Source organism: Lepisosteus platostomus, chromosome 10, assembly GCF_059453375.1.
Source record: "Lepisosteus platostomus isolate fLepPlt1 chromosome 10, fLepPlt1.hap1, whole genome shotgun sequence".
In the NCBI taxonomy this organism is placed as follows: domain Eukaryota; kingdom Metazoa; phylum Chordata; class Actinopteri; order Semionotiformes; family Lepisosteidae; genus Lepisosteus; species Lepisosteus platostomus.
In genome coordinates, this window is record NC_142620.1 from 50,258,970 (window position 1) to 50,281,042 (window position 22,073).

At 53.7% G+C, this 22,073-nt stretch overlaps 1 protein-coding gene across 3 annotated transcripts; it reads left to right on the top strand.

Annotated features, from left to right (window-relative positions):
* Positions 1-3,221: 3,221 nt before the first annotated feature.
* fhdc2 (FH2 domain containing 2) lies at positions 3,222-20,145 on the top strand. Of its 3 annotated transcripts, none has more exons than XM_088596953.1 (12): positions 3,222-3,493; positions 7,655-8,238; positions 10,160-10,221; positions 11,565-11,667; positions 12,007-12,092; positions 12,507-12,607; positions 12,975-13,045; positions 13,496-13,603; positions 14,038-14,108; positions 15,248-15,371; positions 16,303-16,467; positions 16,598-20,145. In XM_088596953.1, the coding sequence occupies exons 2-12, from the start codon at positions 7,801-7,803 to the stop codon at positions 17,942-17,944; spliced, it is 2,676 nt and encodes an 891-aa protein (XP_088453079.1). In that variant the 5' UTR covers positions 3,222-3,493; positions 7,655-7,800; the 3' UTR covers positions 17,945-20,145. The 3 variants fall into 3 exon arrangements, with proteins under 3 accessions (XP_088453079.1, XP_088453078.1, XP_088453080.1); XM_088596952.1 differs by having other exon boundaries at positions 3,222-3,378; XM_088596954.1 differs by having other exon boundaries at positions 3,222-3,378; positions 7,660-8,238.
* Positions 20,146-22,073: the final 1,928 nt, after the last annotated feature.

Consider the following 22,073-nt stretch of genomic DNA (forward strand, 5'->3'; position numbering starts at 1 on the left):
GGGCCTGAGGCTCTCAGAACCCCCCACAATCCTCAGAACCCCATAAACCCTAAGAACCCCTAGAATCATCAGAACTCTTAGAGTCGCTGGAATCCCCCAAAATCCTCAAGTGCTCACATCCTTCAGCAAATCTGGAACCCCCAGAACCCTCAGAACCCCCAGAACCCAGTGAGGCAGAGATTTCAGACTGGGGTGCTCTCTGCGCCTTTATGAGGCTCTGCTGACTTCGTCCTGCTTTCCAAAGCCAGATCCAAAATGCATTCCTCTGTTTGTTGATATGAGTTGGAATTTACTGCTTTGGGATTTTTACAACTGTTTTGACAAAATTGGGAGCATTTTCTTCTTAGAATGAAGGCAGACCCTTTCTGATCACTGTGTGAAAGCAATAGTTTTGCTGCTGCTTGAGGCGGTGTAGTTTTGCTGCTTTGAGTGTTGAGGCTGAAGTCAGGGGAAGTTCACCTCCACCTCCAGACTGGCAGAACCTCCGGGTGAGTAGAACTGTAGAACTGTCTGCTGGCCCACGGTCCTGGTACATTTTTCTGTGAGAGACCACACTTTCGTCACTAGACCAGTTGGACTTCGTTTCCCTTGGTGAAGGGGATTCTTAGGGCCGGGCTGTGATAACAGAGCTTCCTTCTGCTGCGCTGGAGGCTGGAGAGGGTACTGGGGTGCCTGGCAAGGTGAGGGTGCCAGGCCCCTCAGAATATGTGGTCACATGACCAGACTGGTGCAGTGGACTGCTGTTCTGTTACCATGGCAACGGAGGCAGGAAATGGCCAGCAAAGGGGGAATGAGAAGTGGGAGGGGTTCCTGAACCTGGATTTCTTGTTGCCCATCTCCCCCCCCTCCCCACCCCTAGTACTGGCACTGCTCTGGCACAAAGCAAGCCTGTGGTATTTCCTTGAATTCTGTTTGCAGAGAAATCTGTTTTAGGGGAAAAAGGGGGCTGCGTCGGTCATGGGCTCTGTGGCGGAGCTTCCTGTGTGCGTTTATTCTGGCGTGGAAACATCAAAACACTCTCCCCCGGCGGGCTGGAGAGACATGCCCTGGTGAGGAGGAACGAAAACATGCTTCCACCGGACGGGGGAAAGGGCACATTTGAGTGTGAGGCTCTGCCCCACCCTCTTTGGGCAGAGGAGCGTGCCTCTTGCGGAGCTAGAGTGTATTCCAGCCCAGGCTTTCACTGTCATGGTTCCAAACAACGGAGTCTCCTGAGACCAACTCATTTACTTGGCTAACGCTATTATCCAAGCAGCTAACATCGTACCTGTTCATAGAGCTGGGTATTTTACAGGAACAATTTGAGCAAAGCACCTTGCTCAAGGGCTCAACGGCAGTAACTCACCTGGGGTCTGAACACACAACCGAGCAGTTACAAGTCCAGAACGCTGACCACTGCTTCCCACTGCTGTCCTGACCTGCGCTGCTGGAGAACAGTGGACAGTCCAGCACCTGCTGCTGCCTTCTGGCTGGGCCTCCAGCTGGGCACAGAAAGAGAACAACGACAAATTTCATTTTTAAACATGTTTTATTTATGTATGCCATATTACAGGGCTCAAAAAGGAAAAAGGGCTTTTGAGCCTTTACTGGGGGGTGAATAGGCAGGATGTTATTCACAGGCTTCTCTGCACCACGCCACACAAACTGAGAAATCAAAAACACGCTTGGCAGGGAACAAAGATCCCGTTATGAAAACGCGACTACAACGTTTTGCAATCGGCCGGGGCTGCCTAAGTTTCCCACAGTGGGACATTCCCGCCCCCTCTCTCCCAGTCTATCTCATTCCCGGCCCTGATCAAGCCTGTCTGCGCTGGGCTGTGATAACAGAGCTCTCTTCTCCTGTGCCGAAAACGCAGAGCAGTGATGTCATCGCTCCATCACGCTCCCCTGTCTGCGAACTGTGCCACTCTGTGCTCTCCATCTCCACTGTGCCTAATTGATTGCTGTAGTATTGCAGGGAAAACCCCATCTTGCTCCTGCTCTTTACTTAGGGCCTGGGTGTTTTCATGTTTAAAACTGCCTTCTAAATTGTTTGCCCCTGTAATAAAAACTACAGTTCATGAGCTCAGGGGTTCTGCTATCTGAGTCAGTGGGAAACAGCTGAACCAGTGTAATCTGCCGTCCTGGGAGATACAGTGCTGCCAGGTCTGGCCTCATCTGCTCCCATGCACTGGCTTGGATCAGAGAGAGAGAGGTGGGGGCATCTCTCTGGTCCACTTGAAAGGAGAAAACACAGGTTTTTACAAATGGGTTTCACCTCCTTCAGGACAGTTCTAGCTGTGCATATGGAATTTTCTTTTTGGTGCCGCTAAGCGGCCCATTGGAAACTCCCTCTTGCAGCAAAGATATAAGGTCAATGCAGTGTCGAAAGAGTTGATCTTCTGTGTGTTAAACTCCAGCGAAAAATAAACAAGTCAACACAGGTGGAAAGTACAGGGAAGTGCATTTAAAAGACGTGCACAGAGGGATGAGGGGGGCATGGAGCAAGCATCAAAGGCACATCGTCCAAGCTGACACCCGGGCTTCTTTCAAGACCGTCCTGGGTAAGACCCCCCGAGCGATTCGCTACTAGCGCTGTGCTGGATGGACCACAAGGCCTCCTTGCCTGTAACCAGTTCCCGTTCTCTCGTTCCTCCGGAAGTCGGGGTCACGGGTCTGGTGGGGGAGCTCCGGAGAGCAGGAGCCGATTCAGAGCTCCTCGAAGGATCTGAAGTCGGTGGCCACGTTTTTCGCAGAGTTCTGTGGGAACTGGGGCAAAGGCAGATCTGCCTGGCAGATTAAGTTGATTACAGCCCCCACGATCCCTTGCCACCCAGGCACTCGCGAGGGAGTGTAGGCAGCCAGAGCCGTATTCTGTTTAAGAAGAAAAATCCTCGACCAGTCCAGAAGCCGTTCAGCTGGCATGTTTTTGTTGTACCAGGAGCCACGTGCATGCAATCTGCCCTCACTGGACAGTCTGCACCTCGACCGCTGTCCAGGTGTGCCAAACCTTCGCCAAGGATAGGACTGCGGCTGCAGCCACAAGCAAGATAAGATTTTACAAGGCGTATCGTCTACCTCGCTAAGGACTCGGGCGTGGGACGAATAAGAAAGACAGCTCTGCAGATTGTGTCCTGCTTGCCAATCAGTCCTTGGTCGTCCGAAGGAAAAATAACCAGGCTCCGTCCGGAGGAACGCGTCCCTGTTCCTTTAAATTGCTGGAGTCGAGGATGACGCGCAGGCGCACTCCGAGCTCGAAGTTGGTGAAAAAGTTTCGAAGAGCGGGCGTGCGGGCTTAGTACGAGAGTGAGAGGGAGGGAGGGAGGTTCGTGCAGACACCCCCAATGGCACTATCCGCAGCCTCCGCTTTTCATGGATAATATCCGTCAGCTACTGAAAGTAAGTGGAGTACGACAGAAATACCGACACAACGCGATGTGAGTGGATCCTCTTTTTTAAATCGGAAGAGGGAGAGCTTGTCGAGACCCTTTGCATTTCATTAAAAAAAATACAGGTGAGGTTGTGTTAAAAACACCACACTTAACATCCAATGTTGCTTTTCGTGGGTGCAGTATCTCTCCGTGGCGTGAACGGTCTTGCAGATTCGGTGGTCCGGTTCTCATTTGTTTAAGTCACTGCTTGGCATCGCGATTCCACCTGACAGACCACCGCCGGCTACCCAGGTCACTACTGGTGGCGATTTTGTTGCTGTAATATAATCGACAGGAGCCGGGATCCTCTGACTGATGGGTTTATGAAACAGTTATGATTATGGTAGAAGTTGGACAATTGGAGATGAAGGCTTCTTTGGTCCGCAAGCAGACCGAGTTCCCAGTGCCGTTAAAAGGGGTGCAGACGCGAGTCTTTTGTGGGTCTCAGCTGGGGGTACCGCGACTCCTCGCCCCGCACACCCTCAAAAAATGTGGGGCGTGCACGCACGCACTCCCCTTACTTTAATCATGAGGAAAAGGTGCCCGGTACATGACCCGCAAAGATCTATTCACATGAGTCCTGCAGCTAATTGAGACGACGGGTGATGCGGGTTACCAGCTGTAGTAAAGGAGAGTTCCAAGAAAGTTTTGTTCTTCATTTGCGTCGCTTTTAAAAAAGGGGGACACACAACAGATTTTGACCCCGCGGTGCCGTGGGCGGGGAGGCCGTCCTCTTGCGGCGGCGGCTGGAGATAAGAGTTGTAAGGATTGAGGCAGAGAGAGGTGTCGGTAAATAAGATTACGAGAATGTGAACACCGATTTCTCAAGTGTTTGCGCTGCTGATAAGAGATAATCCGCCTAGGAAAAATATCGAAACGTTCTTGGGACACCGCTTCGGATCCAGAGGCGTCTACCTGCGATGTGGATGATGAGCGAGAAGACCTGTACATGGTATTCTCGGCACATGCAGAATGTTTCTCGCCCATGGGGCCGGCAATTAGTCATCGCAGCGTTGATAATGACTGCTCATCAAGCAATCGCTTTTGTGGTGTTCTGCGAATTTAGTTCTATAGCATTACATAATAAGGTGCCAATTAAAAGGGAATTGCGCAACAATCCGTTTCTGAACGAAATGGTAAAAAAAAGTATATCCAGAGCTGTTGTGAGGGTTTGCTTTTTACGGTGCATAGAACAATTCAGTCACTTGTGTTGGGACTTGTGTTGGAAAGCGCGACTGTGTTTTTTTTTTCCCAGCCATACGTAAGTCTTCGTTGACTAGTCATTCAAAGACAGTTTTCGACATGGCTTTAAAAAATCTGCACCGTAACGAAATGTTTTCTTAAAGGGAGGCTCAAAGAGCAATATTTTCGCAAGTTTATAGAATTATGTCGATGCCCGTTTAACGTCGTTGGGGGGGGGGGTTCCCCCCTTTTTTTCGAAAAGGGGGGAAAATATCCGAACTACATCAGAGGTGATTCTAACGCCCGAATGGGGATAGTGCTTTCCGAATCTTTTCTTTTAAAAAAAAGATGCATTGTGTAAAATTTCTCAAAAGATCTGAAAGTGGGACTTCGACTGGAGTTTAAAATCCAGAGAGTTGTGATGTGTTTTGCCCCCTTACAATACCAGTGAAAGTCTCGGCCCCCGTCCCGACGTTAAACAGTAGCGCTGAGGCAGAAGCTCCAGTGGATGAAAGGAGAGTCTGTCGACTGCGCAGTTATTGTAATACAGTGACCTGGTTGTGGGGTCGTGGGTTTGACCGCAGTTTTATCGGTGGGTGTTTCTCCGACAGGAAAGCCCCAGAGATTTTATATTGTCGAAACTCAACAATAAAGACGGCAGCGGCTCTTCCTGGGGACACTGTACTGTTCAACTTGCTCCAACGGCCGGGCGACAAGGGGACTTTCACACGGTGTATGAGTGCGGGGGGGTATTTAATTACGGCATTTAATTACTTGGCACTTGAGTTATTATTGTTTAATATAATAAACCACGCTAGGATTGAAGACTGGACCGGACTTTTAACGTATAATTTTGCGGCGAAGGCAACAACAAAGATAAAAAAGCACACAGACTTGTAGACATTACCGTGTGTGTTGGCTTTACCGCTAAACTTGTTGCGCCCTGTTGCTGGTGAGTTTTCCCCGAGCCTCCGGCGGTACAGTACAAGTGGGCCCGAAGGTTTGGTCTGGGCTGCCCCAACTTTGAACCCATCTGAGCGGCCTTCAGAAACGGGCCACAGTCTGGGCTTTTTAAGCTCCTAGCAACCAATTCAGGATGGGTCTCCCGTCGTTCGAAAGGTGTCTTTTTTTTCTCCTTAAACCCGGTAATTTTACGAGGCTAAAAAAAAAAAGGCTGAGGTAATATGCCGGTATACAGTAGCAAAACGCACGATACGAGTACGGCTTTTTTTTTCGTTATTTGCTTTGGCGGAGCGGGCGAGGAGTTGAGCGCGCCGGGCTAGCCAGGGCCGGTGGATAACTGTGGCTTATTTCAGTGTATACTGCGCTCAGACCCCCTCCGATTCTGGGTCACCTCCAGCTTTTATAAAACCAGATTTGTTCATTCTTTGTTTTGTACGTAGGAGAGAAGGAGTTAGGATTCCTTTTATTTATTTTTTTATCTGAAGCAGGTGTACTTCCATCGAGCCGGATGCTGGCGTGGCAGAGGCGGGAACTTGACAGTAGTGTGTGTTATTGGTGAGGGCTCTGGACCAGAGGGTCCTGGGTTCAAAACCCACGTGAGACGCTGCTGTTGCGCCCTTGAGCAAAATGTTCTGCTGCACTTTGCTCCAGTAAAGGCCCTGCAGTACAAATGAGAATTCTCCAGTTTCTCAGACCTTTCTGACTTAACATGACTTATCATGGCTGTCATGTACCATAGAAATTGTGTTGGTTGTATTTCGGGTTTTTTAGCCCTTGCTGTCCTGTCTGCAGCCTGCGTTGCTCACTGAAGTATTTTATTTCTTTTTAAAAAGCCCAGTTGTGTTGAGGTCACTCTTCCTCCTGCCAGTGGGAGACACTCATCCCCTCTTCCCTTTCCCTTCTCCAGCCCGGCTGCTTGTTCTCAGAAGCGCTGAGAGTGTTTTCTCTCATGTCGACTTGAGAAGCCCTAATTACTGGGAAGGGAGCTGGTGTAATGAGCTCGCTGCCTGTGCAGACAGACAGTGTGGAGGAGTGTGGAGGCCTGTAATTGGACCCGGGCAGGCAGGGCCGGGCAGGCCTGAGCCTCACAGACAAGGAGGAGGAGGGGGGGGGGGGCAGGGTGGCGTCTCTGTCAGGAGAGTGGATCTCGGTCTTCGTGTCCCCTCTTCCTCGTCACGCCTTTTCCAGCGAAGGGCGCCCTGTTACCGTGGATATCGCAGGCCTGTAGCCACAGGCCCTGTCTGGGTTTATTTATATTGACTTAAATCTTTCTCATGAATGGTGGGCGGATGCGCAGGAGGGCAGGGGCTGGCAGCTATTCTCGGGGAAGAAGGTGTAATCCTCGGAGAGCGGGCGCTGTCTACGGGCGCGCGTTCGTCGAGCGGAGCGTGAGGGGGGAAGCTTCTCAGTTCGCTCGCCTTTGAGCGCGGTTTTTCCTCGTGTCCGTTTGCTGCAGCCCCTTATCCCAGCCTCAAGGACGGGAGCCAAGCGCGGGTTTGGTGCCGCGCCTGAGCGTTGCGCAGAGCTGGAAATCTGACTCGGTGCTCTCTAGGTGGAATTACTGCTGTCGAGGCATGTACGGGCCTCGTGCCAGGAGGTGCTTCGTTCAGATTTGTACCATTATTTCCACGGGCAGGTGCTTGAAATGTGCGAGATGTCAAGGATAACCATCCATTTCGAAACGATTTATCCAGTACAGCGACACAGAGGGTGAGCAGAGGCAAGACAGGGTACCCCCTGCGCGGGACACCAGTCCATCACAGGGCACAGATGCACACACTCACACCAGGACCAGTTTTCCCAGAAGCGAATTAACCTACTGTCTTTGGACTGAGGGAGGAAAACGGTGCACTGGGGGGAAACCTATGCTCACATGGGGAGACCATGCAGGCCCCACGCAGATAGCACCCCAGGTCTGGAGTTGAACCCCAGGACCCCAGCTCCTGCGAGACAGCAGTGCTATCCAGTGTGCCACCATGCCATCCGTGATATCAATATGTCGGACGTGCAGTGTCTTCTCTGTCATCCTTTCGCTTATGGGCTGTCCGCGCTGCTCCATGTGGTCACTGAGGTGCGTTTCTTCTGCCTTTCCTCTTCAGAACAGCACCGGCAGGCCTTTGCAGCAGCAGAGAGGGGCACCCTGACTGAACCGTGAACAGGAGAGCGCGCGACGGATAAGGGTGGAGCGATCTGGGCCGTGTCGGCAGAGCGAAGCGATGAGAGGCAGCCACCAGCGCCAGCCGCCATGCTGATCAATGTTACCGTCGGCAGCAAAGAGAGCCTCTTTCATGGAGTCTCCGCGGGCGGCCTGTGCGCCCAGCTTCCGGTCGCCGTGACGATCATGGAGTCCCTGCCGGAACCCCCGGTGCCCCCACCCCCCCCTCCGCCCCCGCCCCCCCCTCCGCCGCCGCCTCCCCCTCCCACTCCCGGGACCCCCCTGTCCCGCCTGGACTCGATCCAGCGGTCCAAGCTGCGCAACCTGAACTGGGAGCTCATCCCGAGGGAGCGCGTGGAGGGGCGGCGCAGCGTGTGGAGCGGGGCGCCGGGGGCCGACGACGACTTCCCCATCGACCTCAGCTCGTTGGACGAGCTCTTCGGGAGGAAGGACGCCCTGTCCCTGGAGAGGTCGGCCGCCATCCGGCGCAGCCTGTGCAGCCGGCCCCAGGACCCCGGCCTGGAGAAGGTGAGGCGACGTCGAGCCGGCTTTCACCCCCGAGACCCCGACGCCGAGCCGGTTTCACCCCCGAGACCCCGACGCCAAACCACCTTTCCCCCCGAGACCCCGTGTGCGAGTGATGCCCAGCGATTATTCCGAGACTTGTCTCAATATCCAGTCTGTACAGCACTTTCAATTACACTCACACCCCGGTATCCGAACCTAATTATTTCCTGAAAATCTGTTCGGAAATAAGAATTCCATTGTTTCTCAGGGGGAAATTTCCGCCCCATTCCAAACCGAAGACAAATTCACTCAAAAACCTCTCAAAACATTTACAGCTAATGGGGACTCCCCTCCACCACCACCAGTGTGCAGCATCCACCTGGATGATGCGACGGCAGCCATAGTGCGCCAGAACGCTCCCCACACATCAGCTCTCAGTTCAGAATCATTTCAATATGTTCAGTAAAGTCTGTGCTGTCAAGAATAAGTGCTTCTATGGGACGGGGAGCACTCCCTGTTCTGAGCTGGCCGCCACCGACTTCAAAGCGAGGGTGACTCTTCCGCAGCGATGTGAGGCCAGCTGTTGCGAGTTTGAGGTTCGCTGACTGGCGCGCAGCGCAGGGAATGCTCGGTGAGCTGGTGGTTCTGACTCACGATTAGCAATTTCAGAGCAGCGTCGTCTGCCTTTCTGTGCATTCCTGAGGGTTGAGCTGAGTGTGTGTGTGTGTGTGTGTGTGTGTGTGTGTGTGTGTGTGTGTGTGTGTGTGTCAGTAATACACTTGCAGTAGGGCCTGCGTGTGTCCAGGTGACCCTGTGCGTTCTGGACTCTGACCCTAGTATCCCCCCCACACACGCAACCCAGCTGGGGATTCCCTCCGTCAGCCTCCCTAGAGAATTTCCCCTAGGGCCTGACCTGCAGGGATTTCCAGTGCTCAGCGCACTCAAGGTGGATCACTGGGCATCGGCAGTTTCTTTGCCACTTCTAAAGAACTACTCTAGTTGTTATTATTTATTATGTTTGCAATGTACTATCTGCATTGGGTGGTGTTGTCTGTTGTACTTTGATTGTCTTGAGAGGCACAAATAACAATTCCAATGCACACGTACATATGGCAATAAACTCCTCCACTTTGCTACTACTCTACAGCTGATGGTAAAATGTGGCTTAAAAGATGGAGAAGAAGAAGGGAGAGGTGTGAGTGAGTATCTGTGTAGGTGCTGAGCTGGGGAGAGCCCTGGATGGAGGTTACAGATGGAGCTGCACTGCTTGTCCCTGATCCTAAGCTGGAGGAGGAAAGGGCTGGGAGGCGGTAGATAGACTGGCAGGAGAGAACAAAGCATGGTGTTGTTGTTTTAATATTTGCATAAACGTTTCTCAAAGCGAGCTGATTAGGCAATCCTGCGGTCGGTCTGGGCAGGGAAGCAGCTTGAATGTGATTGTGAGAGAGCCGAGTGCGGGGTGGAGGTGGGAGATGCAGACGGAGGGTGGAAGGGGGAGAGGGAAGATGATCGAGAGTGGCAGGCCCCTGTTTCTGTGAGGGGGAGGGGAAAGGTCTTGTGTTGAGCGTGCATCCCACTAGCTCCTGGGAGTGTTACACCTTACTTCTGTACTGACGGGCATGACAGTTACCTATGCCTTAATCCCATGAATCGGAATTCTAGATCTATGGACTGTTATTGATGCAGGACAGGGAGCATCCCAAAGCACATTGCAGGTTAAAGGGGGCATCTTGCTCTTCTCCTGCTGGGGTGCCACACCCCCAAGTATCAGAACTGATCTGTTTACTGGCGTGGAGTAGAGCCCAATCTCCTGCACAACATTTCAGTGCTTTAGCTGTGGTTTGCGGTGCCATCGAATGCATGACTGAACCTTGCACATTCGGGAATCGCTCTGGAGCCAAGTTCTCCAGCATCCCCCCTGACTCCCGTCTTGTCTCTGCAGGTCTCTCTCTTGGACGCCAAACGCAGTATGAACGTGGGGATTTTCTTACGGCACTTCAAGAGGTGAGTGGGATTGGTTGAATGATCTAGCCTGAAGAACGTTAATGCTGTGTCATGATGACTCTTGGGGTGTAGGCAGTGCTCTTCTCCCTCCTGCTGGGAGCATTTGATCCGTCCTGAGAGACGGGCACTGATGTAGCCTAAATGGTGGTCCGGACAAAGCAGATACAAATATAATGAGCCTCCTGATATATAAAGCCGAGCTCCAATGTGCAGGTTGAGCTCTGCGATCTAGGGTTCGAGCCAGGTTTCCCCAAGGCGATGGCCCCCAGTGGGCCGAGGGGTGGAGGGCGCTGGGTTTTTGGTGGTGTGTGGGTGGTCCGAGTCTTCCTGGGGTCCTGTCACAGGGAGAAGAGCAGCAGGAGGAGGAGGAGGGGTGGAGACAGGTGCGCGTTGCCCAGATGATCCTGCTTCCTGTCTGAGCAGCCGGCCCTGTCAGTTAAGGGTTAAAGGGGGCAGAGGTGACACCTGCTCTGAACCCTGAACTGGCTCAGCACTTCTTTCACTTTCATGTAGAAACGTGGGTGGGGAGGCAGTTTATGTTCTTGTTGCCCCTTCCTTTGTGCGTCTGGCACTTTATGGAGTTGCGAGGTGTGGGACTTGAGGCTGTAACCCTCAAAGTGTGAGGGAAGGGGGGAGGGGTGCTGTCCATAGTCACTGAGCCTGCTGTACGCCTTCTCTCAATTGCAAGGGCTGCTTTCTTTTTGTCTTGCAAATAATTCTAGGTGAGTTTCACACTGAAATTAGAAATGCCTGCATGTGCACAAGGTGTTTGGCCATGGCCATGAGTGAATGCAACTTTGCATTTGAATGAGACGGTGCCTTGCAGAGCCCCCGCACAAACAGCTGCCCAACGACCTCTCTGCCTTTGATGATCTTACTCACGCCTGCCTTTTGCCTCCCGGGCTGGTCACCTGGGAGATGAGAGGGTTTGTTCTGCGTGACACATGCAAGCGATTCAGAGGCCCAGAGGCAGTCTCATCAGCACGCAAGCCTGAAACACGAACAGAGGGCTCACGTCTGGGCTGAACGCAGAACAGGAGAGGGAGAGGGATGGAGAGAGAGACGCAGGGTGGTGGTGGATGTATAAGAGACTGGCTTTGTGTTGGGTTCCAGATTTCTCTCTCTCTCTCTCTCCCTGTGTCTGTGCATTTCAGGGTGACTTCCCAGGAGATCTGTGTTTGCTCCTTGTCCCTTTCTCCCTCTCTGTCGCCAGCCTGGCGTCATGGGGCTGTAATCCAACCCCTCCCCGATAATTCTGCCCCTGGTGGGGAGATAAGGCTGCCCTGGAAGTGATAAGCGCTGTGTGTATATCAGGGTGCACTGATTGTGTTTTGCCCCTGCAGGGCGGCGGGAGAGATCATAGAGGACATCAGGCAGGGCTCAGGGCAGAACTACGGAGCAGAGAGACTGAATGAGCTCAGCAAGTTGCTTCCTGACACGGAAGAGGTATGAAGGAGCTTCCTTTTCTCTTTTTCTACTGTCCATTTGCCCCTGTGCCATCTGTGTTGGATTCCATACAACTTCGAGCATACAACTGAGCCCTGTCCCCAGCTGCCTGGGCGTTAGGTTCTTGAACAAATTGCACTGCTGGCTTAGTAAAGTTAACAGTCTGTGAAAATCGGCTGTGGGTAAGATGGCAATAGAGCATCTGGCACCTGGCTCTGTGGGTATTAGGACCTGGAATGGCCCTGTGTAGCGGGGGTCTCGTTCCAGTTGGTGGCCCGTGTCTGTGTTTGTTTTCTCTGTCCTGGGCGCAATTACCGAGATGTTCTTTCTGTCCTGCAGGAGAAAAGGTTACGGTCTTTCCAGGGCGATCGCAGTAAGCTGGGGGAGCCCGACTTGTTCATGCTGCTGGTAGTGGAGGTGCCCAGGTGAGACTCTTCTCTCCCCCCGTTTCCCATCCTGTGCCCCAGTCCCATTAGCTCAGTGCCAACCCAGTGCGCTATAACCCCGGTCCCCCGCCTCCTGTAAGAGGTTGTTGTGGCTATGTGACTCAGGGGGGAGAGAGAGTGATTCAGTCAGCCTGTGACACATCCAGCGACCCCCTTTGCCAGCTGTGTGAGCTGTGCGGATATTGAGCGTCTCTCCCACGCTCGCTGGCTCTCCCTATTGCTGTCGCGCTGCAAAGCACCGTATCAGTCTGTGGCCTCCCTGTGTACTGACTCACCGTGTTTTAACCCAAATACCTCTTGCATTCAATATACAAATGCAGTGTATCACCCCCCCCCCCTAACTCTTCCCTGCTGCCCCGTTCAGACTCTCTCTTCCTCTCTCTCTCCCTCCAGTTTCCGTCTGAGGCTGGACACGCTGATCCTCCGGGAAGAGTTTGACCCGGCTCTGACCTCTCTGTGTGACGCGGCCCGCACGCTCCGGGAGGCGGCCCAGGGTGAGAGCTTGTGGGGGGACTAGAACTGAAATATCCTGGCGTCCGTTTTTAATGACCACGGCCGGAACGGCTGAGCGTTCTCCAAAACGGCTACCGAACCCTGGCGTTGGTGCGCAGACCGCCCTGCAGCACAGTAATCTTATCATTGCTCAATACTATTATTGTATTCATGTAATAGAAGTGTATTACTAACACGTTCTATGACACTGAAGTGCATCAGCCAATGTCTTTATCAGGCTGTGTTTTGCAGTGGAGGAATTTAGTATAATGCAGTGCAGAATAGTTTTGTAAATACATAGCCAGAGCCGAAGGCAGCCTCTCCCTAACTCCCCTCCTCTTTGCTCTCTACCGCTCCTCCGCTATTCAGAGCTGCTCAGCTGTCCGGAGCTGCACTCCATCCTGCGGCTGGTCCTCAAGGCTGGGAACTACATGAACGCTGTGAGTCTCTTGCCGTTTCTCTGTTTGTCCCCCGTCCGCCCGCCTGTCTTTCTGCTCCGGATTTTGTAGGGTCGGATCACGGCAGGTGGGGGGGGCGGTGTTTGTGTAATGAGCTTTTTTCGTACGAGGCCTCGTGTCAGCCGTGTGCGTGTACCCTGATGTGGGGGCAGGTCTGTCCTACAGCCGGTCTCGTTATTGTGTGTTCGTTTTACTGTAAACTCACAGGCCTGGAGAAAGGCCCTCATTATCTGCGTGAGAGAAAGGAAAGTGTATGCAGCCTGTAGCACTTGATGTAGAATTTTGTTTTATTGGGTTGACCTTGCTCTTCTTTTCTCCTGTCGCACATCTGGCACGGTGCTTTGGGGTTGTTGGAAAGGCTTCTAAATAAAATCGGGTAGCATTGTCGGGTTTGACTCTGACCTCCAGTTTGTCTCTGTCTCCCCCCCCCAGGGTGGGTACGCTGGCAACGCGGCCGGATTCCGCATTGCCTCTCTGCTCAGACTGGCCGACACCAAAGCGAACAAGCCGGGCATGAACCTGCTGCACTTCGTGGCCATAGTAAGACCAGGGAGGGGGCAGGGCTGTTTGTGCAGTGATCTGGGCCAGAATGGATGAAACTGGACTTTCCTTGGCTGAGCTGGGCTGGGTCCGTTAGTGATAGAATTCACGTTGTCAAACATGGAATTATATCCTGCTTGTGGGGGGGCACTACCGGCCAGAAAGTTCAGAAGCCTGCATTTTGCTTATCCATTCTCTTCACTGGGTACAAACCCGTTGAGACTTCAGTGCGGTCAAACGGTTCTGACTTCACACAGTCTGAATGAATGAGAGGACTGGCCTCTGTTGCAAGCCCAAGTCCCTTGAATGTGCTGTGTATGGTTGGGACAGTGTTAGTCCTGATAAGGAGGAAGGAGTGGGTGTTAAGTGTTTTCTTTCTCTCAGTCTCTTTATTTCTTCTCTTTTTCTCACTCTCACTCTTCCTCATTCCCTAGGAAGCGGAGAAGAAAGACCAGGGGCTGTTGTCTTTCCCCAGCAGGCTGAAGCACGTGAGCCTTGCTTCCAGGTGAGTTCTGCCCCCTGCTGGATGTCACACAGCCCAGATCCTACACAGGGCTGAAAGTAGCCCGATTGGTATGTAGGTATGATTTGCAGACAAGGACTTGTTAACTCTTACAGGTATGGGGAAAAACAATTGGTTACCCAAACAGATCCATCCAGCCAGTTTGCTGAAAACTATTCCCCCACCAAAACCACAGCAGCACGCCAGCTGGTCCACATTTGGTCAGAGAGAGACACACTCCTGTCCTCCGGGAGGGCAAGCGTGACTGAGACCGTGTCGACGGCCGTGTCATTGAGGCGTGTGGCAGTAAACAGCTCCCAGCGCCCCCAGCCTTGCCGCTAGATAAACGTCACTTATCTACGTGTGAACAGCTACAAACAAAGGAAGTGCGCACGCCCCCGAAGCCGAGAGGCGCCAGTTGAGCTAAGGAAGTCAAGGGGAAAAAAATAACATAAACTGAACAGCCAGTGGACTCCCGAAAGTATATTTAATCACAGGAGCGGCACCTGACCCGGCTCAGGTGGAAATATATTCTGTGAAGCAGTTTTCCCAACAGTGCGGTTTTTGGCGGGTGTGAGCAGGAAGCCGGCTTTGTGTCCCTTTGTCACTCTGGGCTCTCAAACAACACCCCCCCCCCAGCACACTGCCTTTGTTCCTGCACCCTTACATCCTCCTCCTCCTCCTCTCCTGCCTGCTGGTGGCCTGGCCTCTGTCCCCCGATGGTAGTCTGTCTCCAGGAGGCACAGAACAGCCTCTGCTTACTCTCCCGTCACAGTTGACAAGAACCCCAGGAAAACAGTTGAATAATTTAGAGAATGAGTCCTGCATGAAATTGCATATATACGTGAATGACATAAATACATGCATTATTTACAGACCTCTTCTGCCCTGCCAGACTGGCGCTTGTTGCTGTAGAGCTCTAGCCCAGGCTCACCGGCCGAGCAGAGGCGAACAGACGTAGCGGGTCAATCGGGCCACAAGGTTTGGGCCCGGCCCGGCCCTCTGCAAGCCAAGTTTGATCATTAGGCCCGCGGTGCAGGAACAATAACAGAGCTGTGGACAGAAGCAGGATTTTTTGGGGGGGGTGGGCAGTGAGCAGACAGGTGATGGCCGCATTTTCACACCCCGCCTCTTCTACCCAGGCTGTCCGAGGACGTGGCGCACGAGGACCTGCTGAGGCTCCAGGGCCGAGTCGCTGGCCTGCGGGCGGCTGTGGAGACGGACGCCGAGGCGGAGCTCAGGCAGCAGACCCTGCCTTTCCTGGAGGTGGGTGTCCCTCTCCTTCGCCCCCCCCACCACCCCGCCACATGGGGTCAATGGAGATTACTGGGGTGTACTTAGCACTTTAGCGCTAGCAGGCTGCCGCTAAAAAAAAAAGAGGATTTCTCTTTTAAGGGTTGAAATCCATTACAATTTTGTCATGGTCTCCGCTGTGTGGAGCAGCAGGTAGGGTTCTGGCTGTGGGTTCAAACCCCAGTGAGGCACTGCTGTCTGGCTGTGGGTTCAAACCCCAGTGCGGCACTGCTGTCTGGCTGTGGGTTCAAACCCCAGTGCGGCACTGCTGTCTGGCTGTGGGTTCAAACCCCAGTGCGGCACTGCTGTCTGGCTGTGGGTTCAAACCCCAGTGAGGCACTGCTGTCTGGCTGTGGGTTCAAACCCCAGTGAGGCACTGCTGTCTGGCTGTGGGTTCAAACCCCAGTGAGGCACTGCTGTCTGGCTGTGGGTTCAAACCCCAGTGAGGCACTGCTGTCTGGCTGTGGGTTCAAACCCCAGTGAGGCACTGCTGTCTGGCTGTGGGTTCAAACCCCAGTGAGGCACTGCTGTCTGGCTGTGGGTTCAAACCCCAGTGAGGCACTGCTGTCTGGCTGTGGGTTCAAACCCCAGTGAGGCACTGCTGTCTGGCTGTGGGTTCAAACCCCAGTGAGGCACTGCTGTCTGGCTGTGGGTTCAAACCCCAGTGAGGCACTGCTGTCTGGCTGTGGGTTCAAACCCCAGTGCGGCACTGCTGTTGCATGCGCGCGCGTGTGTCATTTGCCAAATGAGAGTGCCGCAGGACAGTCACCAGCAGTGTAAATTGATGCAAATGTAAATCGCTTTGGAGAAAAGTGCCAGCCGAGCAGATTAGTAACAGTGATGAGGTTCTGGAGCAGGGTCAGGTGCAGGTGAAACAGGGTGCCCATTTTCCTCTCTCTCTTAGGAGGCGCAGGCACGGCTGGGGGAGGCGCAGGGGGAGGCGCAGGCCATGCGGGAGGCCAGACAGGCCCTAGTGGAGTTCTTCTGCGAGGACGACGACACTTTCAAGCTGGAGGAGGCCTGCAGGGTCTTCCAGAGCTTCTGTCAGCGCTTCCAGCGAGCTGTCCAAGTGGGTATCGACTCCGCGCGGGCCTCTGGGCCCCGTGCGCCGCTTTCTCTTCGCGTCGCTCTTGCGGTCCCCTGCCGCGCGGAACGCTCTCTGAAACTCTCCCCCCCCCCCCCCCTCCCCTCGGTGGCAGGAGAACGCACAGCGGGAGGCGCAGGAGCGGAGGCGGGCTCAACGCGAGAGGGACAGCGCGGAGAAACGGCGCTCCATTTCCACCTGCACGGCCCTGGAGGCGGGGGACGGGGAGGGCGACGAGCTGGAGCGCACGCTGGAGCGCAACCTGCGCAACTCCTGGAGCCGCCGGAGCCTGCGGCGGAGAGAGCCGCGGCAGCCCGGCCGCTCCTCGACCTCGGAGCGGCCGCTGTCCGCCCAGGACATGGCCGTTGGGACGGCGCAGAGCCCGGAGCCCGTGCCGTCCCCGGAGCGCCTCGCCGTGACGGAGACGCCGTTGAGCCAGCCGGACGGCCGCGGCGTCGGCATTCCGGGCGCAAGCGCTACACCCGACACGGAGACCGCCCAAATCAAAGCGCTGGACCTGGAGCCGGAGCCCCTGCTGCCGGAGAAGCCAGAACAGCTGGTACCACAGCTGGTGCAGCAGCCCCCGCCGGAGAAGGGGCGCCCCCACGCTCCGTACCCCAGAGTAGGGGAGACGGTCGAGTGCCACACGCTGGTACGCGGGCTGAGGTCTTACGAGAGTCTGTCCACCCCGCTGCCCAGACCCGCACCCGCGCACTGTTCCAAGTGGCACCGGGAGAGAGAGGCGGAGAGCAGGGCTGCGGGCGGGTGGGAGGCCTTGGAAAGGGGAGGCAGTGCGGCCCCGACAAAGGAATTGGGAGAGAGTGGGAGAAAAGGAAAAGAGTTGGCCAGAGAGAGGACTAGAGAGGTGGCTCTGAGGAAAGGGCTCAGAGAAAAGAGTGGGAATGGCACCAGCACAGGTATTCCCAGGGGGAAGGTGCCCGGAGCTGCCAAGCCAGAGACGCCTGTGCCAGAGGAGGCAGCGGCCCCGAAGGTGTCTCGCCTGCCCCTCTCCCGGGGAGGGGCTCTGCGCTCGACGCTGCCTAACCGCCCAACCTCGGCTGCCCCCCTTACAGAAAGCAAACGTCCCGGCAGCTTCCGGGAGAAACGGGACCCGCCCAGGGGCACCACGGAGGCGGCCGGCAAAACGATTCCCACCCCGCGGCGGCCGGCGGACCGACCCAGGCAGGAGAAGGACAAGCCGGGCACTGCAGGACCGGGGGCGTTCATCCGTGGTTCCCTGCTCCGGGTGTCCAGGCGGTTGCCGGGGGGTACGGAGCCGTCCAGCAACCTCCTCCCCCCGTCCCGCTTGATCCCAAATCCCACCGCTGACACCAGAATTCGAGCTCCTGCTCCAGCAGCTCCGGCAAAGGCGGCAAAGCACTGTGATCCCAGCAGCCCCAGGAGCCCAGGGGCCCGGCTGGGAAAGACCCCCCGCATGCCGACTCAGCCTCTGTGGAGGTGAGACTTGGAACCTGTCCTGCCGGGGGGAAAAGAGACTGTGCACTCCTTTAAACTAGGACCCAGGGGATTTCAAATGTCTGTGGTATTTTTCTTGTAATATTTATTTAAAACCAGGGACTCCTTGGTCCTCTGTGGCACTCTGCGGGGTCCATTTGAGTTCCACCTCCCGTTTGGATGGCAGCCTGTGAGGGACTGAGGGACCTTTCTCCTGTTGACTTGATCCCACCAAGGCACCTGATAAGAGGAGTCTATCCAGAGGATAAAGCTGCGTCTGGCTCACTTCCAGCCCATCTACATGGCTGGCTGTATGGCACTAGAACTAGCGCTGTTCCTCTGGGTCATGCAGCTGGGGAGACGCATCTTCAGCAGTTGCCTTGTGTACTGGGAATGTGAAATAACAGTATTGGGAGCCTGACATCAGAGTGGCCCGTGGCAGGGCATGCAATTGGATACAATAGGCGGTGGCAATGGGGAAGGGGTCACTACCAGTGCAGCACATGTCAGCTTTACAAGGACCTAAATGTACTACCTCCACCCACCAGGGGGCCCTGTGCAGGCAGCAGGGAGCCTCTGGAGGCAAACACTTGTCTCAGGACCCTCGATCCATCCTCTGCAACCCTCAAGACCAGCCATGCGAGATGTGGCAGCATCCATTTTGCACCTTATGATAAACTCGGCATCAACGTGTCCTTCCTCTTGAAGAACCTCAGTGCCTCTCAACGAATGCTTAATTGTTGAAGTGAAACTTATTCTTCAGTGCCTCTTTATAAAGTGAACTCGGGCTTGGTGCACTGTAGGTATCCTACAGTTTCAATAGAGCGAGAGATGTATGATCCTCCACTAAACAATAAATGGTGGTCCTGAAGCACAGTGCATTCAATGCCATGCAGTCACTGCGGTGTTACGAAGCAGCACTGTCTAGTTACTCCTTATGTATCTTAAACCAAACCGAGAGGAACATGCTTTCTTGTCAGACTTCTGTCTAGCACAGAGCCCCGCCTTCTCCTGTATGTGTGCCCCGCCCCTTCCTGCCTTAAATCCCGCCCCCACACTGTTGCCGTGCCAACTGGGGGAAAACGATGGGACCAAACGATGGAAAAGGAGGCTGCCATGATTGGCGGAGTCATCGATTTTGTTCTGAACAGTTATTTAATTGGGAACTGGGAGAAAAGAAAAGAGAGCAGTTATATTTGTATGTAAAAAAAAAAGTGTTGTAATTTATCTAACCTTTCTTTGTACACTGTATATGATGAGTAGCCAAGGTGGGTAGGGTTGTGGAACCCGACATGGTGGGTAAGGAATTGGAGTGAGTTCCTCACCAGACGGCCCTACAGAGGTGGGGTGGTAGTCTGGCCTAACAGTGTGGCGTGCCACAAGAGCCAGACCCCTGAATCTCACGTGGGGGGCATAAGCAGGGCAGCCTATGCAGGCTGGTGGCGCCAGCTCCTTGTTTGGCAACACAGGAGGTTACGCTTAAAAAAAAAAAACAACCAAAAGAGCCCGGTGGAAGAGGGAGTCGAATCCCTGACCTTTCAGTGCATTCCACTCCTGGATTTTGGAACAACTAACTCTTTGGCTGCTTGATTAATTGATTATTGATTCAATTTAATTAAGGAGGGGGTTGTACCAAAACTCTGTTGGAAAGGATTGGAAGGTCCCGTCTGTGGGAATTTCTGTCCTGTCCCTGAGCTTTCAGAGCCCCGGTAAGGGTGCGTTGGTTCCTGGGCATTAAGACAGTTGCTTCACACTGCCACCTACTGGGCTACAACCACATTGTCGGCTCTCTAGGAATCCCTGCCTCTTCTACCTTGACAGTCCTGGGGCTGAATCCAGCAATCCTGAATCCTGTAGTTCAGCTGCCACTTTCTGAAAATCAGTTCAGCCCACTTAAGGGTGAGTAAAGGAGTAGAACAGTTTATACAGAGACTGTGCCCCACCCTCCCACCTCCTGACAACCATAGCCCACAGCCTACAGGTACGGAAACCCCCCCTCCCTCTCTAGGCTGTTCCCCCAGCACGCGTGTCTGTCTTGCTGCCTTACAGTACAGTGCGACTTTATTTCTGGTGCACTTTATAAGAATTGTAAAAGTTAAGGTCAGTTTTTTTTTTCCTGTTATATACTGTATCTGTAACGTACAGTACGTGATTTTTACAAAAAAAGAGAAAAGGATGACTTAATAAAAGTGATTTATGTAAATGAAACCACATTTTGTGCCGCCTGTGAGTTTTAGCAACGAATGCATGCACACAATTCTATACGGACGGAAGCAGTTTGATCAGAATATAAAATACTTGGAAAGGGCTAATAATCGCTCCCTCTATGTTAATTGCAAGAAATAAGCTCAGGACTTCTAAATGTAATATTTATGCCACATCAGGAATATAATTTAGGTCACAGTCTTTGAAAGTTACTTTCTACCAGTAATCTTTATACAGATGTGTTCTCCCTCAAATAAGTCAGATTGCAGTAGTATTAAACAAAACCGTGCATTGTATTATGTATGTATGCATGTGCAGTATCTGCAAACAACTCCTTCATTAAGTCTTAATTACACTGCACTTTGCTCCTAAATTGATTTTGCACCTCTGGGTTTTGGCTTAGACGTGAGGAGCTGCCTTTCAACGTGATGAAGATAATTGTTCATATCTGGGCAAAGGCAAATTGTCATCTTTGTTCATGAAACCGAAAGGAAGTTGAACAGCCCCCGCAGAGCAGAGGGTTAGCTGTCCAGAGCAAATCCGGAGAGGTCAGGCTGTGCTGTCGCTCACTCGCTGCATAAACTGGTTTTCTGCGAGAGACGGCTGACTTGACCAGCGGCACCAGAGACTCCTGGACTGGGGGGAGTGGGGTTGCGAGCTCAGGAGTTCCACAAGTGTTGACTCAAAGGGAGAGCTTATTAACGAGCCTGGCACATTCCTCCTGCTGGAGCAGCGCTCCCTGGCTTCCCGAGCCCTCCCTCGCCTCTCTTTCTCTCTGCCCAAGCACCCAGGGCCTGGGACTGTCGCCATGGGGACTCGAGAGGGGCTCCGGGGAATCCCTTTGTCAGCGGGGAAAGGTTTTCTTTGCAGGCCGGGGTGACGCCAGGGAAGGAGGCGAGAGCGAAGGTGCTCGTTTGTCTCGGGACTGTCTGCGCGTCTCCTGTTGCGCGCAGCCGAGCCCATCTTTTGTGAGTGTGTGCCTGACAGTGCGTCATTGCGTCTCTTGGCGTAAGCGTTTATTGTAGCCTGCTCGCACACCTGTAGCGTCAGCGCAGCTTCGGAGAAAGGACGGTCGTCTTCCCTTTTTTTATTGAAAGGACCCTGACGGTTTTGTTCCGTTTGCTCTGGGCTGGGAGGCCCCAGTTTTAAAGCAGGACCGTTTCCCCTGCTGACCCAAAGAGAGAGTCTCCAATTTCACGCTCTCTGAACCTGACGGCATCCTTTCTCTGACGGGCCGGGCCTGGGGCACTGAGGTACTGTAAGAGCAATAACTGGGGCTCTCGGCTTTTTTTGTGCTGTGCGGCATATTTCGGCTTTTCTCGTTTCATTCCACTCCAGAAGCATATGCACTTTCCACACAAAGATCAGAGACAACAGGTGTCTATTTAGTCTGCCTGGCTGACTTGTCTGGTTGTAGTCTGCACTGGGGATGTGGCTGCCCCTGCAACACTGGGTCATGGGTTAAATTCCAGCCCTGGGGTGCCATCTGTGTGGAGTTTGCATGTTCTCCCTGGGTTTGTGTGGGTTTCCTTGGGGTGCTCCGTTTTGCTCCCACAGTCCCAAGACATATGGGTAGGCTAATGGGCTTCTGGGAAGACTTGGGCTTGGTGTAAGTGTGTGCCCTGTGATGGAGTAATGCCCTGGCCAGAGTCTATATTCTGCCTCGAGCCCGTTGCTTGCCAGCCACCCCACCCCACCCGGTGACCCTGTATAGGAAAAAGAGGTTATAGTATGCACTGCAGGACCTCCTTTGGTCTTGGAATGATCCCACTACCTTGCATAGGCGACCGTAACAGCGAATGAGACTTCACTTCTGTGTGTCTCTGAAACCCGAAGGAAACACGCAAGGAAAACCGAAGTCCTAACCGAATTCAGGAATATTCTTTTCAGATCGCCTCCAGAGAAGCGTGGGGCGACACGTCCGAACTTAA